Source organism: Numida meleagris, chromosome Z (assembly GCF_002078875.1).
Source record: "Numida meleagris isolate 19003 breed g44 Domestic line chromosome Z, NumMel1.0, whole genome shotgun sequence".
Taxonomy (NCBI): Eukaryota; Metazoa; Chordata; class Aves; order Galliformes; family Numididae; genus Numida; species Numida meleagris.
In genome coordinates, this window is record NC_034438.1 from 71,837,223 (window position 1) to 71,858,401 (window position 21,179).

At 43.5% G+C, this 21,179-nt stretch overlaps 1 protein-coding gene across 1 annotated transcript in view; it reads right to left on the reverse strand.

The window, feature by feature from the left end:
- Positions 1 to 20,898, reverse strand: part of LVRN (laeverin) — a 36,783-nt gene extending 15,885 nt beyond the window's left edge. The window contains exons 1-12 of the mRNA XM_021381421.1: positions 20,309 to 20,898; positions 16,105 to 16,247; positions 15,139 to 15,278; positions 13,837 to 13,963; positions 11,561 to 11,715; positions 9,520 to 9,633; positions 6,633 to 6,776; positions 6,467 to 6,532; positions 6,265 to 6,330; positions 5,059 to 5,228; positions 3,521 to 3,597; positions 703 to 842 (exon numbers count right to left, since the gene is read on the reverse strand). Coding sequence (XP_021237096.1) covers positions 703 to 842; positions 3,521 to 3,597; positions 5,059 to 5,228; positions 6,265 to 6,330; positions 6,467 to 6,532; positions 6,633 to 6,776; positions 9,520 to 9,633; positions 11,561 to 11,715; positions 13,837 to 13,963; positions 15,139 to 15,278; positions 16,105 to 16,247; positions 20,309 to 20,898 — 1,932 coding nt within the window. The remainder of the gene's footprint in view (positions 1 to 702; positions 843 to 3,520; positions 3,598 to 5,058; positions 5,229 to 6,264; positions 6,331 to 6,466; positions 6,533 to 6,632; positions 6,777 to 9,519; positions 9,634 to 11,560; positions 11,716 to 13,836; positions 13,964 to 15,138; positions 15,279 to 16,104; positions 16,248 to 20,308) is intronic.

Sequence of the window (21,179 nt, forward strand, 5' to 3'; positions counted from 1 at the left end):
GGTCAGACTGGGCAGACTGTGCTTAAACTTGCACAGCTTTGTTGCCAAATCCAATGAATCAACGCAATTACCAGAGCCATCTCTCAGGCTTGGGCTAGGAAGCATTAAATACTATGCAACACCATACAAGGCCATCTGGATAGGCCGCTCCATGTGTCCTTTGCCTCCAGCCCACACTGTGACATGAAATCTTCCCTGTGTTATATAACTGACTGGAACTTCAGAAGAATCACAAAACACACAGAAACCTCAAATCAGATGCTTTTGTTAACATTCCATTAACAGAAATATTGTGCTTTGAGGAAAGATGGAAATAAAAACTTCCTCCCATTCCTCCTCTCCATGGTTACCTAATAGCAGATAAAGCTTGGTTGCTCACCCATACTGACAATTCTACAAGTGAAATTTAAGAGACTAGAACCACAACTTATTAAGATAACTTTGAAGACAGAATGCCATCTCTTGTATGTTATTTTTCAACTCATGCCTGTGTGAAACTATTTGGGCCTGTTCCTATTCCTCTATGGAAGACTGCCATTGACTTTAGTTGTGCAATAGTGGATCATTTATTCTTACATGACAAACACGAGTTCTTGTTGTTCCAGGTTTTCATCAGAGTGATTACTGGTAAGAAATGCAAGAAGAAATACATGGAAAGAAGTCTGTTTATAAGCTTGAAAAAAAATATATACATGATCTTACCTTTGGATCATTTTCAAGCAAGTGTACTAATCTTTTCAAGTTTAACTGATCGTAGTTCACTCTGTAGTATCCACTTAAATTTACATTTAGCAAAATCCAGTCATATTCTGATTCTGACAGTTGCATTTCAGGAAACACTTCTGTAAAGTGACATGAAAAAGTATTTCATTTTCTGCACGCTGCTAAATTCTCCTGCATTTATGCTCCCCTGAGATGCAAGTTTGAGGTTGTACCCAGAAGGTGCTCCGTGTAGCAGAAGGACTTCAACGAGCACCTGACCTCTGAGGAACTGAGCACCCTGAAGATAGCAAAGGGGTGGCTGAAGACACATGCAGCTCCAACCTTTTGGCTAGCAGGCAGCAGGGAGAGCTAGAAAGGCTATATCAAAACCAACAGTCTGGGTGAGAAACAACACCCCCACATGCCTAGGCATCCAACCTCAGCATGCTTGCTACTTCCAGTGTTGCTACAAAACACAACAATCAGCAGCCAGCAGAACTGACTGTCTACCAGCATTAGTATAGTGAACGCAAAACAGCTAAGTTCATGTAACAGGCAAACAATTGAAAAAAAACATACTGTAAATAAAAGTCCTATAGTCCTGTTGAGTCACATTACTTACTAAAGGCTGCTTTTCACACTCCCATTTCATCTCACTACTGCCTACATTAGGTGGTTGTTTGATTACTTGCTCCTGAAAGACCACAAGGCATTGCAAGGGGCCAGAGGCTCTAAGCTCTTATAAGGGCCTCCTGAAAGCTCTAAGCTGCCTATTCAGAGGCAGACCCTTATGCTGCTTTAACTGGGCATGATCAGCCTGGTTTAAGAAGACAGCAAACCCTCTTAAGACAGTGAATCAATATTGGTGAGTAGTCCAGACTGTTCTCTGAACACGAGGTTCAAGCTTCAATATGTTTTGACAGAGCTGGAGTCATCCTTTGTCATTTTCACAAACCAAATGAGGAAAACATGGCAAATGACAGAAACTAGCTTACACATTTAAAAAGACTGGGTGGCTAGGATATGGCTCTAGTAGTATTTTCCATATACTTGTTCAGTGTGCTGCTAATCATCAGTATCACTTTCAGATGCATCTAAAATAGCAAAACTATGCTCTGAGAGATGCAGCTCATTCCCAGTCTCCACCACCAGGCCAAGCAAAAACATGTTCTACCACCGTAGCACGGTTTTGCCAGCATTTTGTATCTTTTCTACATAGACATGCATCACCTAGGGATCATGTCTTTTCCTGCCAGTGACCAGCACACTTACAAGAGCAGAAGGGAAGCATTTCAAGATTGCCAGAGATTATTTAGTCTTCCTAAAACAATAGGACAGGCTTTTAGCACTGCACAGCAGCGACATGCAAAAACTTGCTTGGCTACCATTAGCAGCCCAGCTTGGGGCTTGCAGCCTAATTTCAGTTGCTCAGAAGTAACACATATTAGCCCCCATGGAGCTCTTTTCAGCAAAAGTACACATACACAACAGCACTTTAGAGGTGTTTCCTTTTGATGTATTGCTATGCCACTGCAGGAACTATTCCAAAATTTGAGGCAAAAGGGTAAGTGAAGTGAAAAATACCCTCAACACTTGTACCCATGTAAGAAACCATTTGGTTTATCTTTACATCAGAAAGTCAAAAATGAAATCAGAATTGCTATTATTTTTTAATCTTTGCTTGAAAGCAAGTTACTACTCTAGTGTCTGGGAAGTTTCATGCATGGCTCTCAAATACAAGTGGAATGTGTTCTAATGGCTGAATTTCCACTTTTTTTTAGTTCTTTCATGCAGATGCAACATGATGTTCATTTAAGTAATTTACATGATGGGTGAGGAAATGGAATTGCCATTATTTCAACAATAGAAGCCTACCATGTAACACTAGTCCTTCCAAGCAATCACTGCTTAATACTTCTTTCCTGCAAATTTTCTGATTTTTCACCTCACTGGAACATCCACTGATTGCTTTTTAATTTGTCCACATACTGTGAAATAGTCATTAAGTTATCTTTTGCCTAGAAGATAAGGCAAGTAGCTCTTGACAGTTGCAAACAAAGGGCAGAGAGATTAAAAAATGCACACAATGTGTTGTAGTTTTTTAAGCATCCAACAGACACATCATTCTATTCATCTACTTTTAATTGATTCAAGGTCTGATGGAGTTCAGGGCTGACTTACCAAAGAAAAATAATTAACTCATTCTAATGATTGCCTCTTTTTTTCCTCAGAAAACACATCTGTTTATTGGAAAGCAATATGAGAAAGTATTATGAGAAAGAACTGAATTTTTTATTTGATTGGAAGACGCCTATAAACTCACTTCTTTATTATAAGCCTTTAAAACCTTTAAGAATGACTCTGTTATTAAGACTATTTTTGCCTTTAATTTGTATAAACAAGTTAAATTACAGTGTTGAAAACACTCTTTTCTGTTCTTACAGATTTCCGTGTTTAACAAAGTTGGGTCACTTCACATAACTAGTTCTAATCTTTTTCAGTCCTCACATCTGCTAGTTGAGCTTGATCATTTTCTGAAGTACCACAGCCAAACTCTGAGATCCTAACTGTACTCACAAACTCTTGCTAACGTCAGTGGGATCTCCTGAAGCAAAAGTAATAGAGAAGCATGAGCAGCTTGCAGTTTGGATTTGTGTACAAAAGGAAATCTATTCGTAACAGGCATTCGTACATAGAGAAAAATAATTGTTAATCTGCCTATTTTAACATAAAAGTAACACAATGTTTAGTTCATAGATGCATTAGGTGGCTTTTTATCATCTTGGTTTTAGCATGTATGAAAAAACACATTACTTACTGCTGCTGTTATCAAGCCACATTAAGGGCTGTGATGATCCATTTCTCATCCAAGAAATAGGAACAATCCAAGTATTGCTTAAGGAAAAAAAAAAGGCAATATCCTTAATTCTTATGCTTAAAGAAACCCAGTCTGGTGATGCTAATCAGTTTCTTACAAGAATTTCCATCTTCTCTCTCTTCTTTCTGAGTCACAAAATGTCATCAGGTGGTTGTACTTACGCTGGATCAGCCCATAGGTTCACTGATGGGAAGGGATTTTTAGCCAGGATTTAAACAAGCACTCAGACTGTTCTGTTCTAGATTTTATTAGATGTGCTGAAGTACCACTGTAGCTCTGTGCTCTGGCTTTACTTCTCCAGGAGATAATTTAATTTTCCTCACTTATTTTTTAATTTCCTCACTTTATCTTATTTCTGGAAACCACAAAGCTCCTTTTTAGAAGTGTGTGTGGTAAAAATGGCTCCAGGCAAGCAAAACCACTGTAATTCTAACAGCTTTTATTTCTTTTCTCAGGGAATCTAAATCTCCCAGAGAAAACAGATGAGAGTTTTGACAGCCTAAAGTTGTTCGTGAAAATGAAAAATTCTGCAATGTTTGTCCTGGATTTGCTTAAATTCACATGGCATTAAGTCTTGCTGTAACTAGAGTAATGGAAGCAACATTTGTAACTTGGAACTCCTTATCTGAACTATCTAGCTTTATCTAGCATTTAATTTCATCTACAGTTTTCTACCTTTCCTGGTGCTTGGAAGCAAAGGAAACTCTATCAAAATCCTCATCAGAATATCTCTGTTCGTTGTCTGCATGAACAGAACCACAGTCAGGAAAAATTGCTTTCAGTTACCTTTCTCTTCTACCTCCCTGGGTAAGAACTCATCCTGCAGGCTTTGTCCAGATATCCCAGTGCTCATGACTAGAGCTGAATTTTACAGAAGTTCAGACTCTGGCCATGAAGTTCCCAAGCAGGTGACCAGAGACAGCTCCTTCCACCACTGTTTTTAGGCATCTAAATATGCAGCATGCCTTTAGAAAGGACCAGGCACTCCACAATTCTCACTGACGGTCAGTTTCAGGTCAGCTACTCAATGCTTTCTGAGAAAGGAGCAATCTAGATAAGGGTTTAACGCAACCCCATTGTCTTTGCCAAGACAACAAGACTGAAAATGTTGACTGGAAAGAAGCTGCTGCATGTTTCAGCCAGGTCCTCAATCTGAACAACTGAAAGATGAAGAATGAAGAAATGCCAGGCAAAACTCCTGCCTTGCAATCCATTCATAGCCTATGCTTGTCCTTACAAAGCCATCGCGTGGCTGGAAATGACATTACTGCAAAGGAAAGCAGCCCTCAGAGAAACAAGCAGCTGGCAAAACTACAGCAAACTCCAGTCTTAAACAGAATTTACTTCATGCCACAAAGCAAAAAATTAAGAAATCAGGCGGTCAAAACATTGTGAAGAGTTTCCTGCAAAACAGAACAAAACAAAGCAAAAACAACACGGGGGTATAAAGTTATGATAAGGGCATAAGTGAAACATACTTGTAAAAATCCGTACTGTTTTCATACTTTTTATTAAGAAATTTTTCCTGACTGATTGTGCCGGTGGTTGTATTTAATGTTAAAATGGGAAATCCACTTTGGCATGTCCAGGAATCCATTATTGTTTTTACAGATGCTGGCAACTGAACTTCATCTTGTGCATCTACCACCTTCGAGAAAAACAGGAATTAGAAAGATTCACAACAAGCAGTTACTTAATGATTCTGCTTCAGCAACGCTCTAGGAATTAATCTAGCATATCAGAGAAAACAATTGCTTGATACTTTTTTATGTTTGAATCATGCACAAAATCAATGTAAAAAAGTGTAGAGAACATTACTGACATTATTATCATGACAGCAAACAGGAGATAGGACGTAAGGACAGGACATTCCTCATTCTTATAACCTGACTGCCAACATTTCTCTTTTTAGCATTAATATACTTACAAGCCTATATGGCTATGACAGACTTAATTTGTTTGTTTTACTCATATGAACATGCCAGCACACAACACATTTTTAAGTGATAGTGTGATGAGTAAATTGAACAGCAAAGACTCACTGAAAAAGATACCGAGCTAGAGTCCCAGCTAGCGTGAATTAGTGGTCTGTGTTGGCTTAGAAGATGAGACAGTCTTCCATACCTAAAGTTGTGAAACTCTTCTTCCTAACCTAAGACTTTTTTTCTGTGATATGGTGGAAGACTTCCTTAGATGGGTAGGGAAATGAGATTTTTTTAATTAGCATCTGTTTTCTTATTCAGATTTCTGCCAAAACCAGCAAAGGGTCAGAAATGCTGAGCTGCCGCCCTGGGTATAGATCATGCAGGATCTGTGATGCATCAACATTGCTGACCACCAAATCCAGAGCATCACACACTTTGATCTGGCAAAACTTAAGCTCCAGAAAAACACAGGCTATGCAACCTCATGTAAGCTAAGGCAATCCACAGAACCCAAAAATCCACTGTACCCTGATTTTCCATTTCATTTCTCTGTTCTTTGTACTTGGCTGCACTGACCTAAGTAGCCAAATAAACACCTGTGAAGATATGAGACAAGAGAGCTGGCAAAGCAAATTTCATGTGAAGGAAAGGCTGCAAAATGGATAGCCAAGTTCCACTGCAGCCTTCTACGAATACTTTGTGACCTAGATTTGACCTATGCCAAACACCAGTACAAAATACTAGAAATAAAATGAGTACCGACTGTATGTGGATCCACAGATCATCTTGTTTAGCGTTTGAAAAGGCAAATTCTTTCAGATACAACTGCAGGGAAACAAACAGACGCATCAGAATTCACAAAGGTTCAACGAAAAAACATCAGCGAGGCAGACAGTAATTCGTACACTCGTTATTTTCAAGCTTATAAATCAAGATGAAGATGTCCTTTTTCCAAACTTACATTAACAGCTCTGGTAAACAGCTTCTCAGTCAGGAAACCAGAAAGCATCCACGTAATAGAAGCCCCCTGAAGTACAAAAAAAGGATATTCTGTTTGTCTCAAATCTAGTATGTATCACATTAGTTCAGCATATAGACGAAACAGGAATAATTCCGTATGTTTTCACCTTGTTGTATGTGATGTTGTCAAACAGAGACATTAATGAAAATGATCCGTTGACCTTGTCTTCACTTTCTGACACTGATCGAAAATCGACGTCACTCTCTTGCTTTAAGACAGGCTGCACAGTGCGATCATAAAAGAATTTATGCTGCAAGAGGAAAAAATCCAAGTGAACTGAACAGAAAATCCTCAGGTAGAGGACAAGTATTACGTAGTTAGCACTAATAGAAATAAACAAGGAATGATCCTTTTCCCCCCCACCCTAGCACCCCCTTGAGGTAAAAGGGACCTTCCAACAAATCCTAACATTTTCCACATGTAACACTACCTACTTTGGGCAGTGAAAATTGTGAATCTGAGCTGACAGTGGGCTTGGGCCTGACAAAGGCAATGACACTGTAACCCTCAGGGAAAAAGCCAATTGCGTTGAACACCAAATGAACAAACACTGAAAACAGAAAACATCTATGTCATCTATGTTGCTATGTCATTAGCATGCCACGTTTTTCTCCTAAATTCTGTATTTCTCCTGCTGCACCCCAAACAATAATCTAAAAACTAAAGGAGTATAGCAATACTTAACTATGCAGCATTTTGTCTCTCACCCAGTAAGAAATACGGGTTAGAAAACCACTCCTCGTGCATAAGGCAGTGAAGCTCTCCTTTTGTCAAATGCTGATTTAATGTCCCCCAGCTGTCCCATGACTGGATGTAATTTGACATACTGGGTAGGTGAAGAAAACCAATACATTTTTAAGACATTGCAGGCCACTTTTGGCACTTCCACTTATCAAAGAGAAGGACAAAAGGCCTTTAATTAATGGGATCAAATTTATTGACAAATTTTTCTTTTTTTTTTTAATAGCTAGTACATTTAATTTTCCAGATTCACTTTGAAACTGGGTGATCAGCAGCCCAAGGTCTAGCGGAAAGCCAGCATGCAGTGGTGTGCCTCAGGGGTTCAGTCCTGCTTAACATCTTCATTAATGGTTGGCATGATGGAGCAGAGTGCACCTACAGCACTAGCAAATGCCGGGGGCCAAGCATCTGAAAAGCATTTTTGCAGAAAAGGATCCTGGGGTCTTCATGGATATCAACTTGAAGATGAGCCAGCAACGTGTCCTTGTTAAAAAGAAGGCCAGAGGTGTCCTGGGCTGTACTGGGCAAAGCATTGCCAGCAGGTAGAGGGAGATAATCCTTCCCCTCTGCTCAGAACTATTGAGGCCACATGGGGAGCATGGGGCCCAAATCCAGGTTACCCAGTACCAGAGAGACATGGAGCTGCTGGAGAAAGTCCAACAAAGGGCCACGGAGATGACAAAGGGCCTGGAGAACCTTTCCTATGTGGAGAGGCTGAGAGAGCCTCTTCAGCCTGGAGAAGAACAGGCTCAAGGCAATCATAGAATGTATTTACCTGAAGGGAGGATGCAAAGAGGACAGAGCCAGGCTTTGTCTGCTTAGTGCCAGGACAAGAGGAAACGGGCACAAACTGGAGCACAGGAAGCTCTATCTGAACACCAGGCAGTACTTCTTTAGTTTGAGGGTGATCGAGAGCTGACACAGGTCACTCAGATAGTCTCAGGGGAGTTTCCTTCTTGGAGAACTTCAAAAGCTGCCTGGACATATTCCTAGGCACCCTGCTCTACGTTCCTGTTTGAGCAGGGCTTAGCCCAGTGGGATCCAAGGGTCCCTTCTACCCTCAGCCATTCTGTGATGCTGCAACTGTATGTGGTTCATAACACTGCATGAAAAGCTGTACTTTTGCATCTGTGTAATTTACTTTGGATTTCCATGCCCAGTCTTTTAACTGTGACTTATCAAATGGAACTGGTATCTCATATTCAAATTTACTTTACGGGCATAAATAAAATGGCACCTTCTGACTTTTAGATTGGCAAGCTTCTAAATAAGTAAATTAAAATGTAAAAAGAGACAATTACTTATTTCCAAATGAAAATTCAGTGGCCTCTGTAATTTTCAGTGATGCTAAAATACTGCAATACAGAGAACAAAGTGAGTTGCTGAAGTTCAAATGAGGAGGCTAGCATATCCCATCACCTAAAAATCCTTCTGACAGAATTTGTTTGATATGCTTGTAATGGTTTACAACTGAGCATGCAGTGAAGTATTTTGGTGAATTAGACAAGAGACAAATGCTAGCTATTCCATCTGAGCCCAATGAAGAGCTCGCTGGGTTAAGTGCAGTCTCAGACCTTCCCAGCCAAAGGACTTCTCCCTCCTTCAGAATCTGAGGACCCTGTGCAGACATATCTCTCATTGTGCCTACAAGTGCACCTCAACTGATGGGTATTGTCAGCAGCATTTATCCTCCTGCTGCACAGATTAACAACAGACAGTTTTGCAATACAGCATGGGATTTATGCTTATTTCCATTTGGTCAGAATAAGAAGGAGGTTTCACCCTACTGTCAAATCAGCTGGCATTACATGCACTACATTTGCCTTATCCACAAGGAAACATCCATGGACCCAGTGGAATAAAATGTCCTAACTTAGCCACTGCCCAGTAAAAGTGTCCAGCTTTCTAACAAAGAGCCTGGAAAGACAGGAAGGGAAACCATCAGCTACAGAATCCAGGAAGCGACAGATGGATTTATTAAATGAAAGACCTGGGGCAAAACATCAGTCCAGTTCTTCAGCTCCTTCTCAATGCAGAATCGCAGCTGCCCAGCTGTAAGAGTGGCATGACCACAGCCCCCAGCAGATGAGAACCCTCAAGGGAAGAGCTGAGACGTGACAGTCATTTCCAGGGGAATAAGCTGCTAACACCACGATTTAATTAAGCCAAGTCTCCTGCATCTTCCTTTCCTTCCTCCAATACTGGAACTTCGGTGCCGTACCTTACTGAGTCCCGTAAATGCTGCTACTTACCAGTGAAAGCTTGGGTTCAACAAAGGTCACTCCCAGGTTCTCAAAGTAAGATGCCAGGCCCTCCTTAAGCCACAGATCATTCCACCAGGTCATTGTAACCAGATTTCCAAACCACTTAAATAGAAAGAAAAAAAATGTCTCAACATCTCTTTTGATTGCTGTTTTCATTCTTGTAGGTTAAACACGCACATCCCCACTGAAGGAATTTTATTTGATGTGTACTTGTCAGCTGAATAAAATGATGGATATTCCTGCAAGTGGTGAGAATTCAGTGGAAAAAAAGGTGCATCTTGGTGAAAGTCAAAAGTCAGTTATTTTTTAATAACTATTTTTTAGTAACCTACAGTTTCATACCGTGTGCACATCAGTGCATCGTGCCAGTCTCTTATTCTATTTAAACACTTCCCAATAAAAAGTGAAGATCGTATCAGGCTACAAGTAAAAATGGGGCATTTATTAAAAAAAAAAACAAACACAAAAACATTTTCCCAAGGAGTCACTGATAAATAAAACAATAAATTTTGGGTTTCTATGTTCTTAGCAAAAGGAAATTGTCAAGGGGATGATAAACAGAACTGGGGAGATAATCTTTTCCAAAATCAGCAAATCCCTATCCTCGTGAGCAATAAAACTTGCACAAAAGATACGTACTCAGCTCCAATTTAACAAAAAAAAAAAAAAAAAAACCCTGATCGTTTGAAGATCTGTACTTTGTCCGGTACATCTTAAAAATTTGGACTACACCTTCTTTAAAAATAAAGTTTCATTAGCTGCTGATATTTACGTAGGTCACTGAAAGTCATGCCCACCACTGATGTGCATGGAAACAACAGCAGACACAGAGAGCACAATAACACAATTTGACAGTGCACATTGCCAGCTACAAAACACTAACTTTCAACACCAATAGCCATGCATTTTCACCAGCAACAAACAAGAGTCTGCGTGCTGCACTCATAAAATTCTGTACCATCAGAGCAGACCCACTGTTGTTGTCACCACTGCTGCAGCACTCCACCCACTGCCTCACTGTGCTCACATGCACTGTTTGGCCTCCGTAAACACTCAGCAAGCATCGATGAATGTCAGTGGGTGCAATCTTTACTGCTTGGAGGAGTTCCATGGCACACAGTTGCTCCATAGGCACTCGCACGTCAATGCCATTCTGTCAGACTGCCCCTCTGCTGCCATCTGTCACACAGCAACAAATACTGATGGCGAGGTTCAACCTCTACTGCCGCTCCACCAACATGTGCCTCTGATGCCAAGGGCCAACATAGTAAAACAGGAGGCATTACTTTCAAGCAGCCCTCATAATTTACTGGCCTGCAATAAAGACAGTATGCTCATCTGAAGGTCTGAGAAGTTATAGACCTTGTCAGAATGGCATCCAAGTGCATGAATAAAGTTAAGCTCCTCTGCTAACTTTGTTGACTAGATGTTTTCTTCTTTGCAAGCAACAGTAAATTAAATGTAGTCACAGAAAAAAAAGTGAAGTTGCTTTATAATTCCAAGCCAAACAACCAAAACTCTGAAGATCTGTATGAAAGTGTAAAATGTGTTAACGCTGTATTTGTTCCAGGATAACGTAAGCTTTCTTAGAGAAAAACATTCCTTTTGCACGTGTACTCCCACTATGAATTAACACAGCGTCCAATAATTCTCCCACTGCAGTACTAAGTACACAGCATACAGACAGCACTGCCATCCCCATGCCCCTACAGTATTTTCTAGTGTAGCATTCAGCTACTGCATAAAAAAAAAAAAAAAAAAACATAAGTAGTCCATTAGAAGTTTTGTATCAGTGAGTCCTATGCAGTTGGTATGCAGTCTGTCATATGACAGAACAAGACAAAATCTGCTCTTAATGTTGATTTATCAATTGCACCTATGATCATATGAACAGTCTTCCAGTTCTCTAGTGCTCACACCCCATACAGTTATTCACTATTTTTCTTCAATAATCATTCACTGCAGCATCACCAGCTGGAAGGAAATAACATTACAGACAAATAGAAGTACAGAATTTTTTACCACGTGCCTGGTGTGCTAGCTCATGTGACACAATTATGGCAATCATTGTCTTTCTGCCCGTGAATTTGTCGCTTGGGAGATACAGCAATGCTGATTCTTCAAAAGTCATCAGTCCCCAGTGTTCCATAGCACCTCCTCCAATGTCAGGCAGTGCAACCAGATCTAGATTGATTCAAACAGGAAAAAAATGTATTTAAAAAATTTTGGAGGTAAAATGCTTCCATGATTTTATGCTGGATAAGTATTCAGTGCGCAATTAAAAGGCATTATACTTGTACCCCCCTCCTTTTTTTCTTTTTTGTCTAGATTATGGCAACACCCTTGAAAATGCTTAGTGAAATCTCTTCTTGTCTTAACTTTCATCTACGATTGCCACTATGTCAGGAGGCCGTACAACTAATTCCCAAAGAGCCCAAATCTGTACTGTGTCTTGTGCACATCAATGCCCGGAACAAAAATGAGGGCCGTGTTCTACCCATGCGAGGAGAGAACTCAATTATGGCCCTCAGAAATCTTCCTCTGTATGATCTTCTCTTGCATTTTGTGAAAGACAAGACTCACCTTTGCCTTCAGCCAAAGAATTAGTGTGAGGAGAAAAAAAAAAAAAAAGCTTTCCTTCAGCTCTGTTACCTCCATACTCTCCTGCGTTACGCACAGTGAGCAGCTTTCCGTTTCAAATGGGGGAGCTGGAGGAAATGGACAGTGTCCTGGATGGGCATCAAGGATCTCAGAGGGAGATATACTGCTTAAACTCAGTAGCAGAGAACAAAGTCTGCAAAAGGTGCGGGAGCATTTTGGAAGCAGGAGCAGGCTTCTACTGCTCAGTGGACACCAGGCCAGTCCCAATCCAAAAACTATGCAGATAACATACACATGGTGAACCCAAGCAGAGTAGGATGCATCTTAGCCAGGCTTATCACTGCAGACTTACAGCAAAGCCAATCTGGGGTGAGGGAGGTCTCTTAGAACTGTATTAAAAGCAGCCCTAAGCAAATCCATGAACACCTATAAACTTGAATGTGTTTATTTTTAATTTTGCACTTTTTGTTCACAGCAGAAATCTCTAGCACTTACAAGAAACTATTCTTGGTTGATATAATCCTACTGATTTTTAAGGAAGACTTCAAAGAAAGTTAGTGGGAAATGCAGCTGGCATTGCACTGCATTGTGTGGGGACTGTAACAGTATTACAGTATTCTGTGAAGCTGAAACTGCATCTGTCAGGAAGCCTATTTTTCTATGTCAGTAATATTTTTATAATAATTAATCAACTTATCAACAATGCTGCTAAACAGAATAATGCACCAAATAAAAAAATAAAAAAATAAAAATAAAAATAAATAAAAAATAAAAATAAATAAAAAATAAAAAAAGAAAATAAACTGCCTACGATCCTTGCTTACCTTGCATGATTACTAAGATAACAACATCTAAAAAGAGCACCAACTGCATATGATACATTTTCCATTAGAAGTACAAAGTGTAATTCTGAGTGTTATTCTAAGTTCACTGGGAGATAATACATTCAGACAGATGAAAATGTCTTCCTTTCAAATGCCAAAAATACAGAGTTACAAATCAAGAACATGTCTAAGTCAAGAAAGGAGGAAATCCTTCTCTTCAAGTTCTGCAGTCTGCCAAGACTATGAGCAGGTCCACTCATTTCAATACGCCCTAACTTCTGTGCTTTCAGTATCCAACCAATTTGTATAAGAGAGCAAGTTCCCCCATGGCATCAGTGCTGATGGTATCAAACCATATGGAGGGACCATGTGATGGCTCCCTGCTTTCTTGACTGAAGGTTGGCTTAACTAACTTAACCTGGCGTTGATTTTAGACAGAAATCACATTTCTCTTCAGGAATCTTTCTCCAGGGAGAAATATACATGAACACACAGCCAATTCGCCAATCAGATGAGGACATACTGAAGAAAGCAAGGAATGTTTTGGGGAAACGTGGGTTACAGTAAGCAAAGATTTGCAAGGCATGCTCAGGAACTTCAGCATCTGCGACTGATGCATCCCAGAAACAGCCACGTGTCTGAATAACTCCCTTCACTTTGTAGCCTTACCTGCCACTCTGTTAGGAAATACTACATTAGAAGACTGTCTTTGATACGAATGTAAGTGCGCTGAGATTTCAGTGAGTTCAAGTTTAGGGGTTTTATACCATAAATATAGTAAGTTATAAAAAGAGAATATTGCAAGAGAACCCATTGTTTCTGTAAATGTTACACCATCAGCAGCCACTTGTGGTCCATTTAGGAAAATAAATAATCTCACCTGTCTTTGGCAGAGGGTAGCTGACGTTGAGTAAGTCTTCCAGAAATGAAAATATTGGGCCTGTGATATTCAAAGCATAGTCAACATACCCGTTTTTCACTGCCTCTTTCCGAGCCCAGATACGTATCTGCAACAAAACAAGGAAGCATTATTTCAGACAAGCCTCGTCTTTTCTTTTTCCTTGCTTCTCATCTGTGAATCATTGTTGGAAAATGCTGCCTGTACACACTAAATCACGCGATGGGCTTTATATGAAAAAAAATCCCAGCCCACATTACTGGACCTAACAAAACATGGCCTAGAACCTAGAGCTCCAGCACATCAGAAGGGCCAAGACTTGAATCCAACTCGAGAAGTTGGATTATTCTTTTATTAAATATGAGATGCTGTAAAACTAGTCAGATCCACAGTTCTTAAGCCAATGTATCCCAGCCAGGGAACCTGAGTGGTGAAGTTTTCTTGAAGAGACCTTTTCCTATCTGAACATACAAAACATCTTCAGCTTTTTCACATCCTAAAACTGACAATTGGTCTCCCATTGCAGCTAGAGAGAGAGAAGCAGCTCTGAGCAGAAGACCCCTATGCCTCTAAGCAACAGCAGCATTCCCTCTCTGTGCTGTTTGCTTTGTCACAATACTGAAGAGGCAACTGCCTTTTTCCTCTGAAAAGCACTCATCTGAATGCTTAGTTGAGTCCTGTCAGCACCCCTCAGTCCAAAGGTACAAGCCAGAACCACAAGCAACCAAAGTGGAAATACCCAGTGGTGAAGAAGCTTCAGAGACAAAACTAACATTTTTGAAGGCTGAAAAATGTGCCCACTGTAGTAAAAACAAGTAGACAAAAGGCTTGGAGCACGCTTGCTCATCCTGAAGTCATGACAGAGATCCTCCAAGGGCCCTGAAGAACAAGACACAGCTTCACTGGTTTGTCACAGCAGTGGGAATGGATATTTTTTTCCAACTAAGAGAAATAAGATAATAAGATCCTGATTTTGAACAGCACCTTCTGAAGTTTCAGCAGACAAAACTCACACCTACTTGTGGAATTGTGTCCAAATACATCTATGTAATAACAGGTGTATTACCTACAGTTTATTATTAGGATAATAAACTAGTTGTTCAAAAGGAGAGCTTTCTGCAGAACTGTCTGAGGATAAATGCTGGTCGTTTTGCCACATAAGCAAACACTTCTGGAGTGGAAAGCACAGCGAATGCCTGTGATACCTTCTGCTGCACGTGATGCACTGCAGGGCCGACTCGTGCAGCGAACTGCTGTAGTGTGTTGTGTAGCCCCTGTATTTACCTCATTTCCTCGCTCCGTTCTGTTGACATAGTCAAAATCACAGATCACAAAAGCAGTTAAGTAAGTCGACATTTTCAGCGAGGTGTTAAAGGTGGTAACACTCCACAGGCTTCCATTTTCATCCTTCATTTCAGATACATCTAGAAAAAATATTAAAGAAACATTCAAGGCATTAACCTTCCATGACAAACCAGGAATTGATATTTCCTGCAGGCTGTTTTTGCTTGCTTGTTTTTACACCCCTCTTGACAGCCTTTACTTCTGCATTAACATCATATCCTTCTGGTAGAAGGCAAGCAGCCAAACTCCTTGCTGTCACCATGTATCAGCCATGACCCTTCATGCAAACATCCAAAAACCACTCTTGAGCTTCTTTATGGAAGTTCTGGAAGCACAAGATGCTGCATCAGTTTTAGAATGTGGACAAACTGTGGGACAGGAGGAGCACTTCCAGAGCCTTATAGTCCTGTTATCCTTATTTCGAACATACACAGAGGGCAATAATCTCTCTGCAAGGTAAAACATTTTTGCATATGATGTAAGTACATCTTAAAGGCTACTTAGAATGAAATGCAGTCCCTTAATGCCACATCTACTGGCTTTGCACAGTGGAGCTGCTGTTTTGGTTTAAGCAGATGTCATACAGAAAGACAGACATGCTGACACCGCAGTAAATGCCACGAATCAAACCCCCTGCAGCCTCCACCAACCAGAGTAAAATACATCACAGCTGGCAAGGATGGAGCCATTTCCATCAAAGACATCGATTATGAATAACTGTCTCTGAATATTTAAGTTAACAGGTACAGATTTCTTGCACATTTTCAAGGCATTATCTGATACAACATTCTGTTCCCTGCAAATGATAGAGTTACCATCTGCTCATATATATCACACCATTTTTAAGGTAAACTAAGGAGCAAACAAACAAACAAACAAACAAAGGACTATTTGCTGTTTACCTACCAATAGCAGGCATATTGGAAAGAGCCACATAGCTTGGGTCATGGACAATTCTGATATTAAATGTGGCCTTCATGTCAGGTTCATCAAAACATGGATAAACTGTCCTGGCATACGCTGGTTCCAGTTGGGATGCAACCAGCATACTATATGGAAAATACAGATAAGATTAATCCAGCATGCTACAGCTAATCAAAACCGAGACACTGCATATAAATATGCCAGAGCATAAAGCAAAAAGTTAACTATAGAGATGAAGCAGTTTGCAAAAGGTCTGGTTATCATTTCAAGTCCCAGTTAAACTCCCCACCCAGCAGAGAGCTCGCTTTGGAGAAAAACAATCTTTTTCAGTCAAGTCATGGTTGTTTATTTTTTCCTCTCTGAACATTTCCAGATATCATATTTTAAATATTTATAATATTTCTAAAGTATTTTCCTAGCTTGGTTATCCAGAGAGCATTGATTAAAGTTTTGCACACAGCAGGCCAGAGCTCAGAAGTGACACAGTGTGCAACTGCCGTAATTATAATCTCTCCATACACCTCCTCACCTCTTCAGTGCACGTTCTCCTATTTCAGTGGCACCGTTTAACTACAAACATTGTGCATATAAGGGCTGTTAGGTAACTGTGCTCACACGCACTTGCACGCTTCCACCACACCGCGTGGAGAAGAACCCCAGCGCAAGCAGGACCAGTGCTGTCCCAGTGCACTGGCAAACCCAGGTAAGCACACGAGGAGGTGATTTTCTACCTTGCACTGTGCAGTTTTGCCTCGTTTGGGGCAGATCTTTGTGACACAATGGCTGTAATCAAGATGTCCAGCAGCCATGATGATGAAATGAGCGTGCCCAGTGGTCCAGGTTTCAAAACAGGGCTATAGATCTGGACTGCTCATATCAAGGCATCTTCACCAAGCATTAGAAAAAAGTGACTGTAATGGTTCTCAGAGCTCCACACCTGCCAGCCCACGGGCATCAACAAGAAGTCCATGGGAAACATACCTCTACATCCATGAACAAAGCAAGCAGCAATGCACGTGCTAACCCTGGGAAGAACAGACAAGCAACCACAGTCTTCACACTACCAAGACTTCAAAGCCATGACAAGCAGTCCCAGCAGCTGGGCATGAAGGAATGGCACAGACTTAGTGCTCCAGCGTCCCCAGTGCTGTCACAGGGCTGGCATTCCTCACTTGCAGCGGTTCACTCACACGAGGTTCACAAAGGCTTACACTCAGCACAGAGTCATCCCAAACAAGTCAGAGGCCACCAGAACAGCATCCACGCAGCAAGGAGCAACGTACAACAAGTCAGATCTGCACTCTGTGAGACCACGTGTTTTGAAAGGTGTTTGGCTGCTGCCATCTGCGTAGCCATGCTGCCTAACCCTGCCCTAAGCAGGCCTCATCAACCCAGTGCTGAGAGCGTCAGCAGCACATCTGCACTTGTGCCTCCCTCACGGCTGATGCAGAGGGACTGAACAGGTATCGACAGGATGACTGTGCAAAAGCGTTTCACTCTTAAAATACGGCATGCTTTGCATTCAATGGATATAACGTAGCACTCTGCTTTCTCGGAGAAATGATATTAGTTGTAAAATGGATCGTATATTTTTGTGTGTTGACGTATTCTATATCCCATTTCTTCCGCTTTTAAAAACATGAAGGAACTAAACCATTTAGAAAAACCTTGAGAGGCTCAAAGTACATGAGTTCTACAGTGAGCAGCATCCTGTTCTGTGCACTGGCCATCCCCAGTAGTCCTCTTCGTAGGGAAATGGTGCTCAGCACTAACACAGAAGCCAAGAAAAGACCAAACCTGATATTTTCTCTGATTTCTGTCACATCGCTTTGACAGTCTTACTCGCTGATTTGTAAGAAAGAGAAGTAAGAAGTTGAGGTGCCCTGAGGTGAGGCACAATTAACTGTGCCAACGCTGTTCCAGTTCCCCTTTCCATCACTCTGATACTTGGTGTATAAGCAAGTGGTAAAAATCAGCACAACATGAGCCATATGGAATCAAGTACTTGTATAGAAGTTGCATGGGACTTCCTTTGCAGAGATGGCCTCAGCTGGCTGCTGGGCACCCACCCTGCCCATGGAGACCTGCTCTGTGTGGTGCCCGTGTGCTGCAGTGCACAGCCTGCTGCAGCGTGGGCCTGTCCTGGGCCGCAGGGAACTTCTGCTCCGTGCCCGGAGCACCTCCCGCCCTCCCCTTGGTGCCTGCGGGGCTGCTTCTCTCACCTGCCTCACTGCGCTCTCCCAGCCGCTGTTGTGTGTGGGTTTTCCCTTTCCTCGGTCACACCCGGCATCCCTCACAGCTCAGCTCTGGAGCTGCTGGACCTGGCTGTGTCCTGACATGGGGCAGCGCTGGGCTCTGCTCGCAGAGTCCCCTGCTACCCTCCGCACACAGCCTGCACTGCACAGCATGCTCTGCAGTGATCTCACTAAGCCTGGCGCAGTCTACATGAGCTTGTTCACAGCGGTGCAAGGTCTGCATGCAGGATGATGCTCACACAAACGTCCTGCACTGCTTCTGTCTGAGCCAGTGCTGCTCAAGAAGGGCACAGATGGTTTCCATAGCCTTCTGCCTGCGCTCATCATGGCATGGGCTCTCCCAGCTATATGCAGAATAAAATGCCTGCTTCAGAAGGAAAGCCTTCCAGATACTTAGTGCTAGCGACATCGTCGTCCTTCTTTTTCACTTCCTTTGCTGCTGCAGTCTCTATGGACAGTGTGGTACGCATGGAGAGTGCTTCCATCTTTCAGAGCGCTCTTCTGCGTGTCAGATGCGATCGGGTGGGTAACAGTAAAAACACACGCAGTCTCCAGCAATCACTCTGATCGTGAGCAGTTTCTAAGCTGGAAGGTCGGTCAAGTTTGAGTTTGGTTTATTCTGTCCTCCTCAGAGGTGAGGTTTGCACTTCTGGACACAGCAGGGAGCACTCATTGCAAACAGCCTCCCCACAGCGCCTTGGCTGGGCACTCTGCTCTGAGCTGCAGCAGGGGTCGAGGCACAGTGCCCGGCATCGATCCGCTAGTGCTGCTCACCCAGCAGGAGCAGCACGGGCGTCTGATCGAGCAGCAGGTGCCGGAGCTCCTCTGACACAAGAGGTCCCTCGTGGCTCCAGAAGCACAAATTACAAAACCACTAAAACTTGCAGCATATGCAAAGAAATGCAAGGATCTGTTAGACGGCAGATAAATGGTACACTGTCTGCTGCAGCTGATGGTTTCAGTTACAAACTGAAGTCCAAAGCCAGTGCAGGAATCAGAGAGCAAGGGTCTGCCAGAGCCAGGCACGAGTCCCTGCAGAAAGCTACACTGCTGCCTGTGGGAGGTGGGGGTTTCCTTGCAGAGCAGCAATGGGCTTTTTACTGGCAGCCCAGAGCTGAAAGTCACTGAATACTTTCAAATCACTCCTGAGCTATGTAACCCACTGGAATCCAACCTCTTCCATCGTTAATTTGCTACAGCTTACAGAACATATTCCTCACAATCACTTCCTCCAAAAATAGGGTGAGTTGAAAAATACTGTAGTCTAATTCAGCGTTTCTTAGATGGAACTTGATGGAGTTAATATGGAATCATAAAGCACACTGATGTAGCATTAAACAACCAAACGACTGTTCAATTTCTACGTAGGTTATTTTAATCACGTAAATTAGGCAACACATTCAAGGTTCTCCTTAAATCAATAACTGCACAAACATACCTGTGAATGAGAGAGACAGCCAACTTACTGCACTAATTGTTACAGGAAAATCACACCGTTCTGTTGCAAGAGAAGCTCTTAACTTCATTTCAGGTTTGGTGCTGCTGGTACTCACACAGTGACACGTGCACAGACCTTGCAGGTACCCGAGCATGACCTGCTTGGATCAGAGCTCTGCAAACTGCTGAATTAGCTCACCTTAGTGAATCCATCAGCAGGCTGGGCGCCAAGAACACCTCGATCATAACGCTGCACCCTCCGCAGCAATGCGCCTCATCGTTAACATCATTAAGAATGATTCCCTTGTTAAAAACGTTTCCCACCTCTACGCTAAGCACCTTCTTTGCAAACCCCCTGCAGCCGGAACCCTCGAAACCGCGATCTTAGGCTTCTCTTGTCTGAAACCAACTCCCCGTCAGAGGGGAACGAACGCGCTCCCGGCGGACGGACAGACGCGCGCCCGGCGGCGGGGAGCGGTGCCGCAGCGCCCTACCTGCTCCAGCCCAGGTCGGTGTAGCGGGTGAGGAAGAGCCCCTCGCGGCCCTCCCGCAGGTGGCCCTGGAAGTGCAGCTGCAGCACGTATCGCCGCCCGGCCAGCAGCGGCTCGCGCAGCTCCAGTACCGCCACCTCGCCCTCCTCCTCCAGCCGCAGCTCGTCCACCTCCACGGCGGCTCCCGCCTGGGGCAGCGGCCCGAGGACGGCGGCCCGGTGGGAGTGCAAGCCGGCGCTGTTCAGCACCACGCTCCGCGTGTCCCGCCGGCAGCGCACCGTGATGTTCACCTGCCCGCTGAAGCCGAGGGCACCCTCCTGCCCCGGCCGCACCCGCGGCCACAGCTCCAGCTCGTAGTGCAGCGGCAGCAGGTGCCTCGGCAGCCGCCGCAGCGAGACCCCCGTCGGGGCGTCGGGCAAGCCGCGCTCGGGGCCGGGTGCTGCCGCGGGGCGCGCGGGGGGCGGCGGGTGCCGGCAGCGCCCGTACAGGGCGGCAAGGGCCAGCAGCGCGGCCAGCAGCGCCAGCAGCACCGCGGCCCCCAGCGCGGCGGTGCCGCGCCCCACGTACAGCCCCGAGCCGCCGCGGACACCCATCGCATCGCCGCCGCACTCCGCCCGCAGCCGCGCGGTTCTTAGACGGGTCGGCGACGCGGGGGCGGGGTGCGGGACCGGGGGCCGGGCCGCACCTGCGGCGGGGTGGGCGGGCGGTGGAATGAGGATGGGGACGGGTACGGGAATGGGGATGGGGGTGGGGATGGATGTCCGGCAGTCCCCGGGTGCAGAGAGAGGACACCGAAAAAAAATAATAATAATTTTTAAAAGGGGAAAGGAAAGGAAGGGAAGGGAAGGGAAGGGAAGGGAAGGGAAGGGAAGGG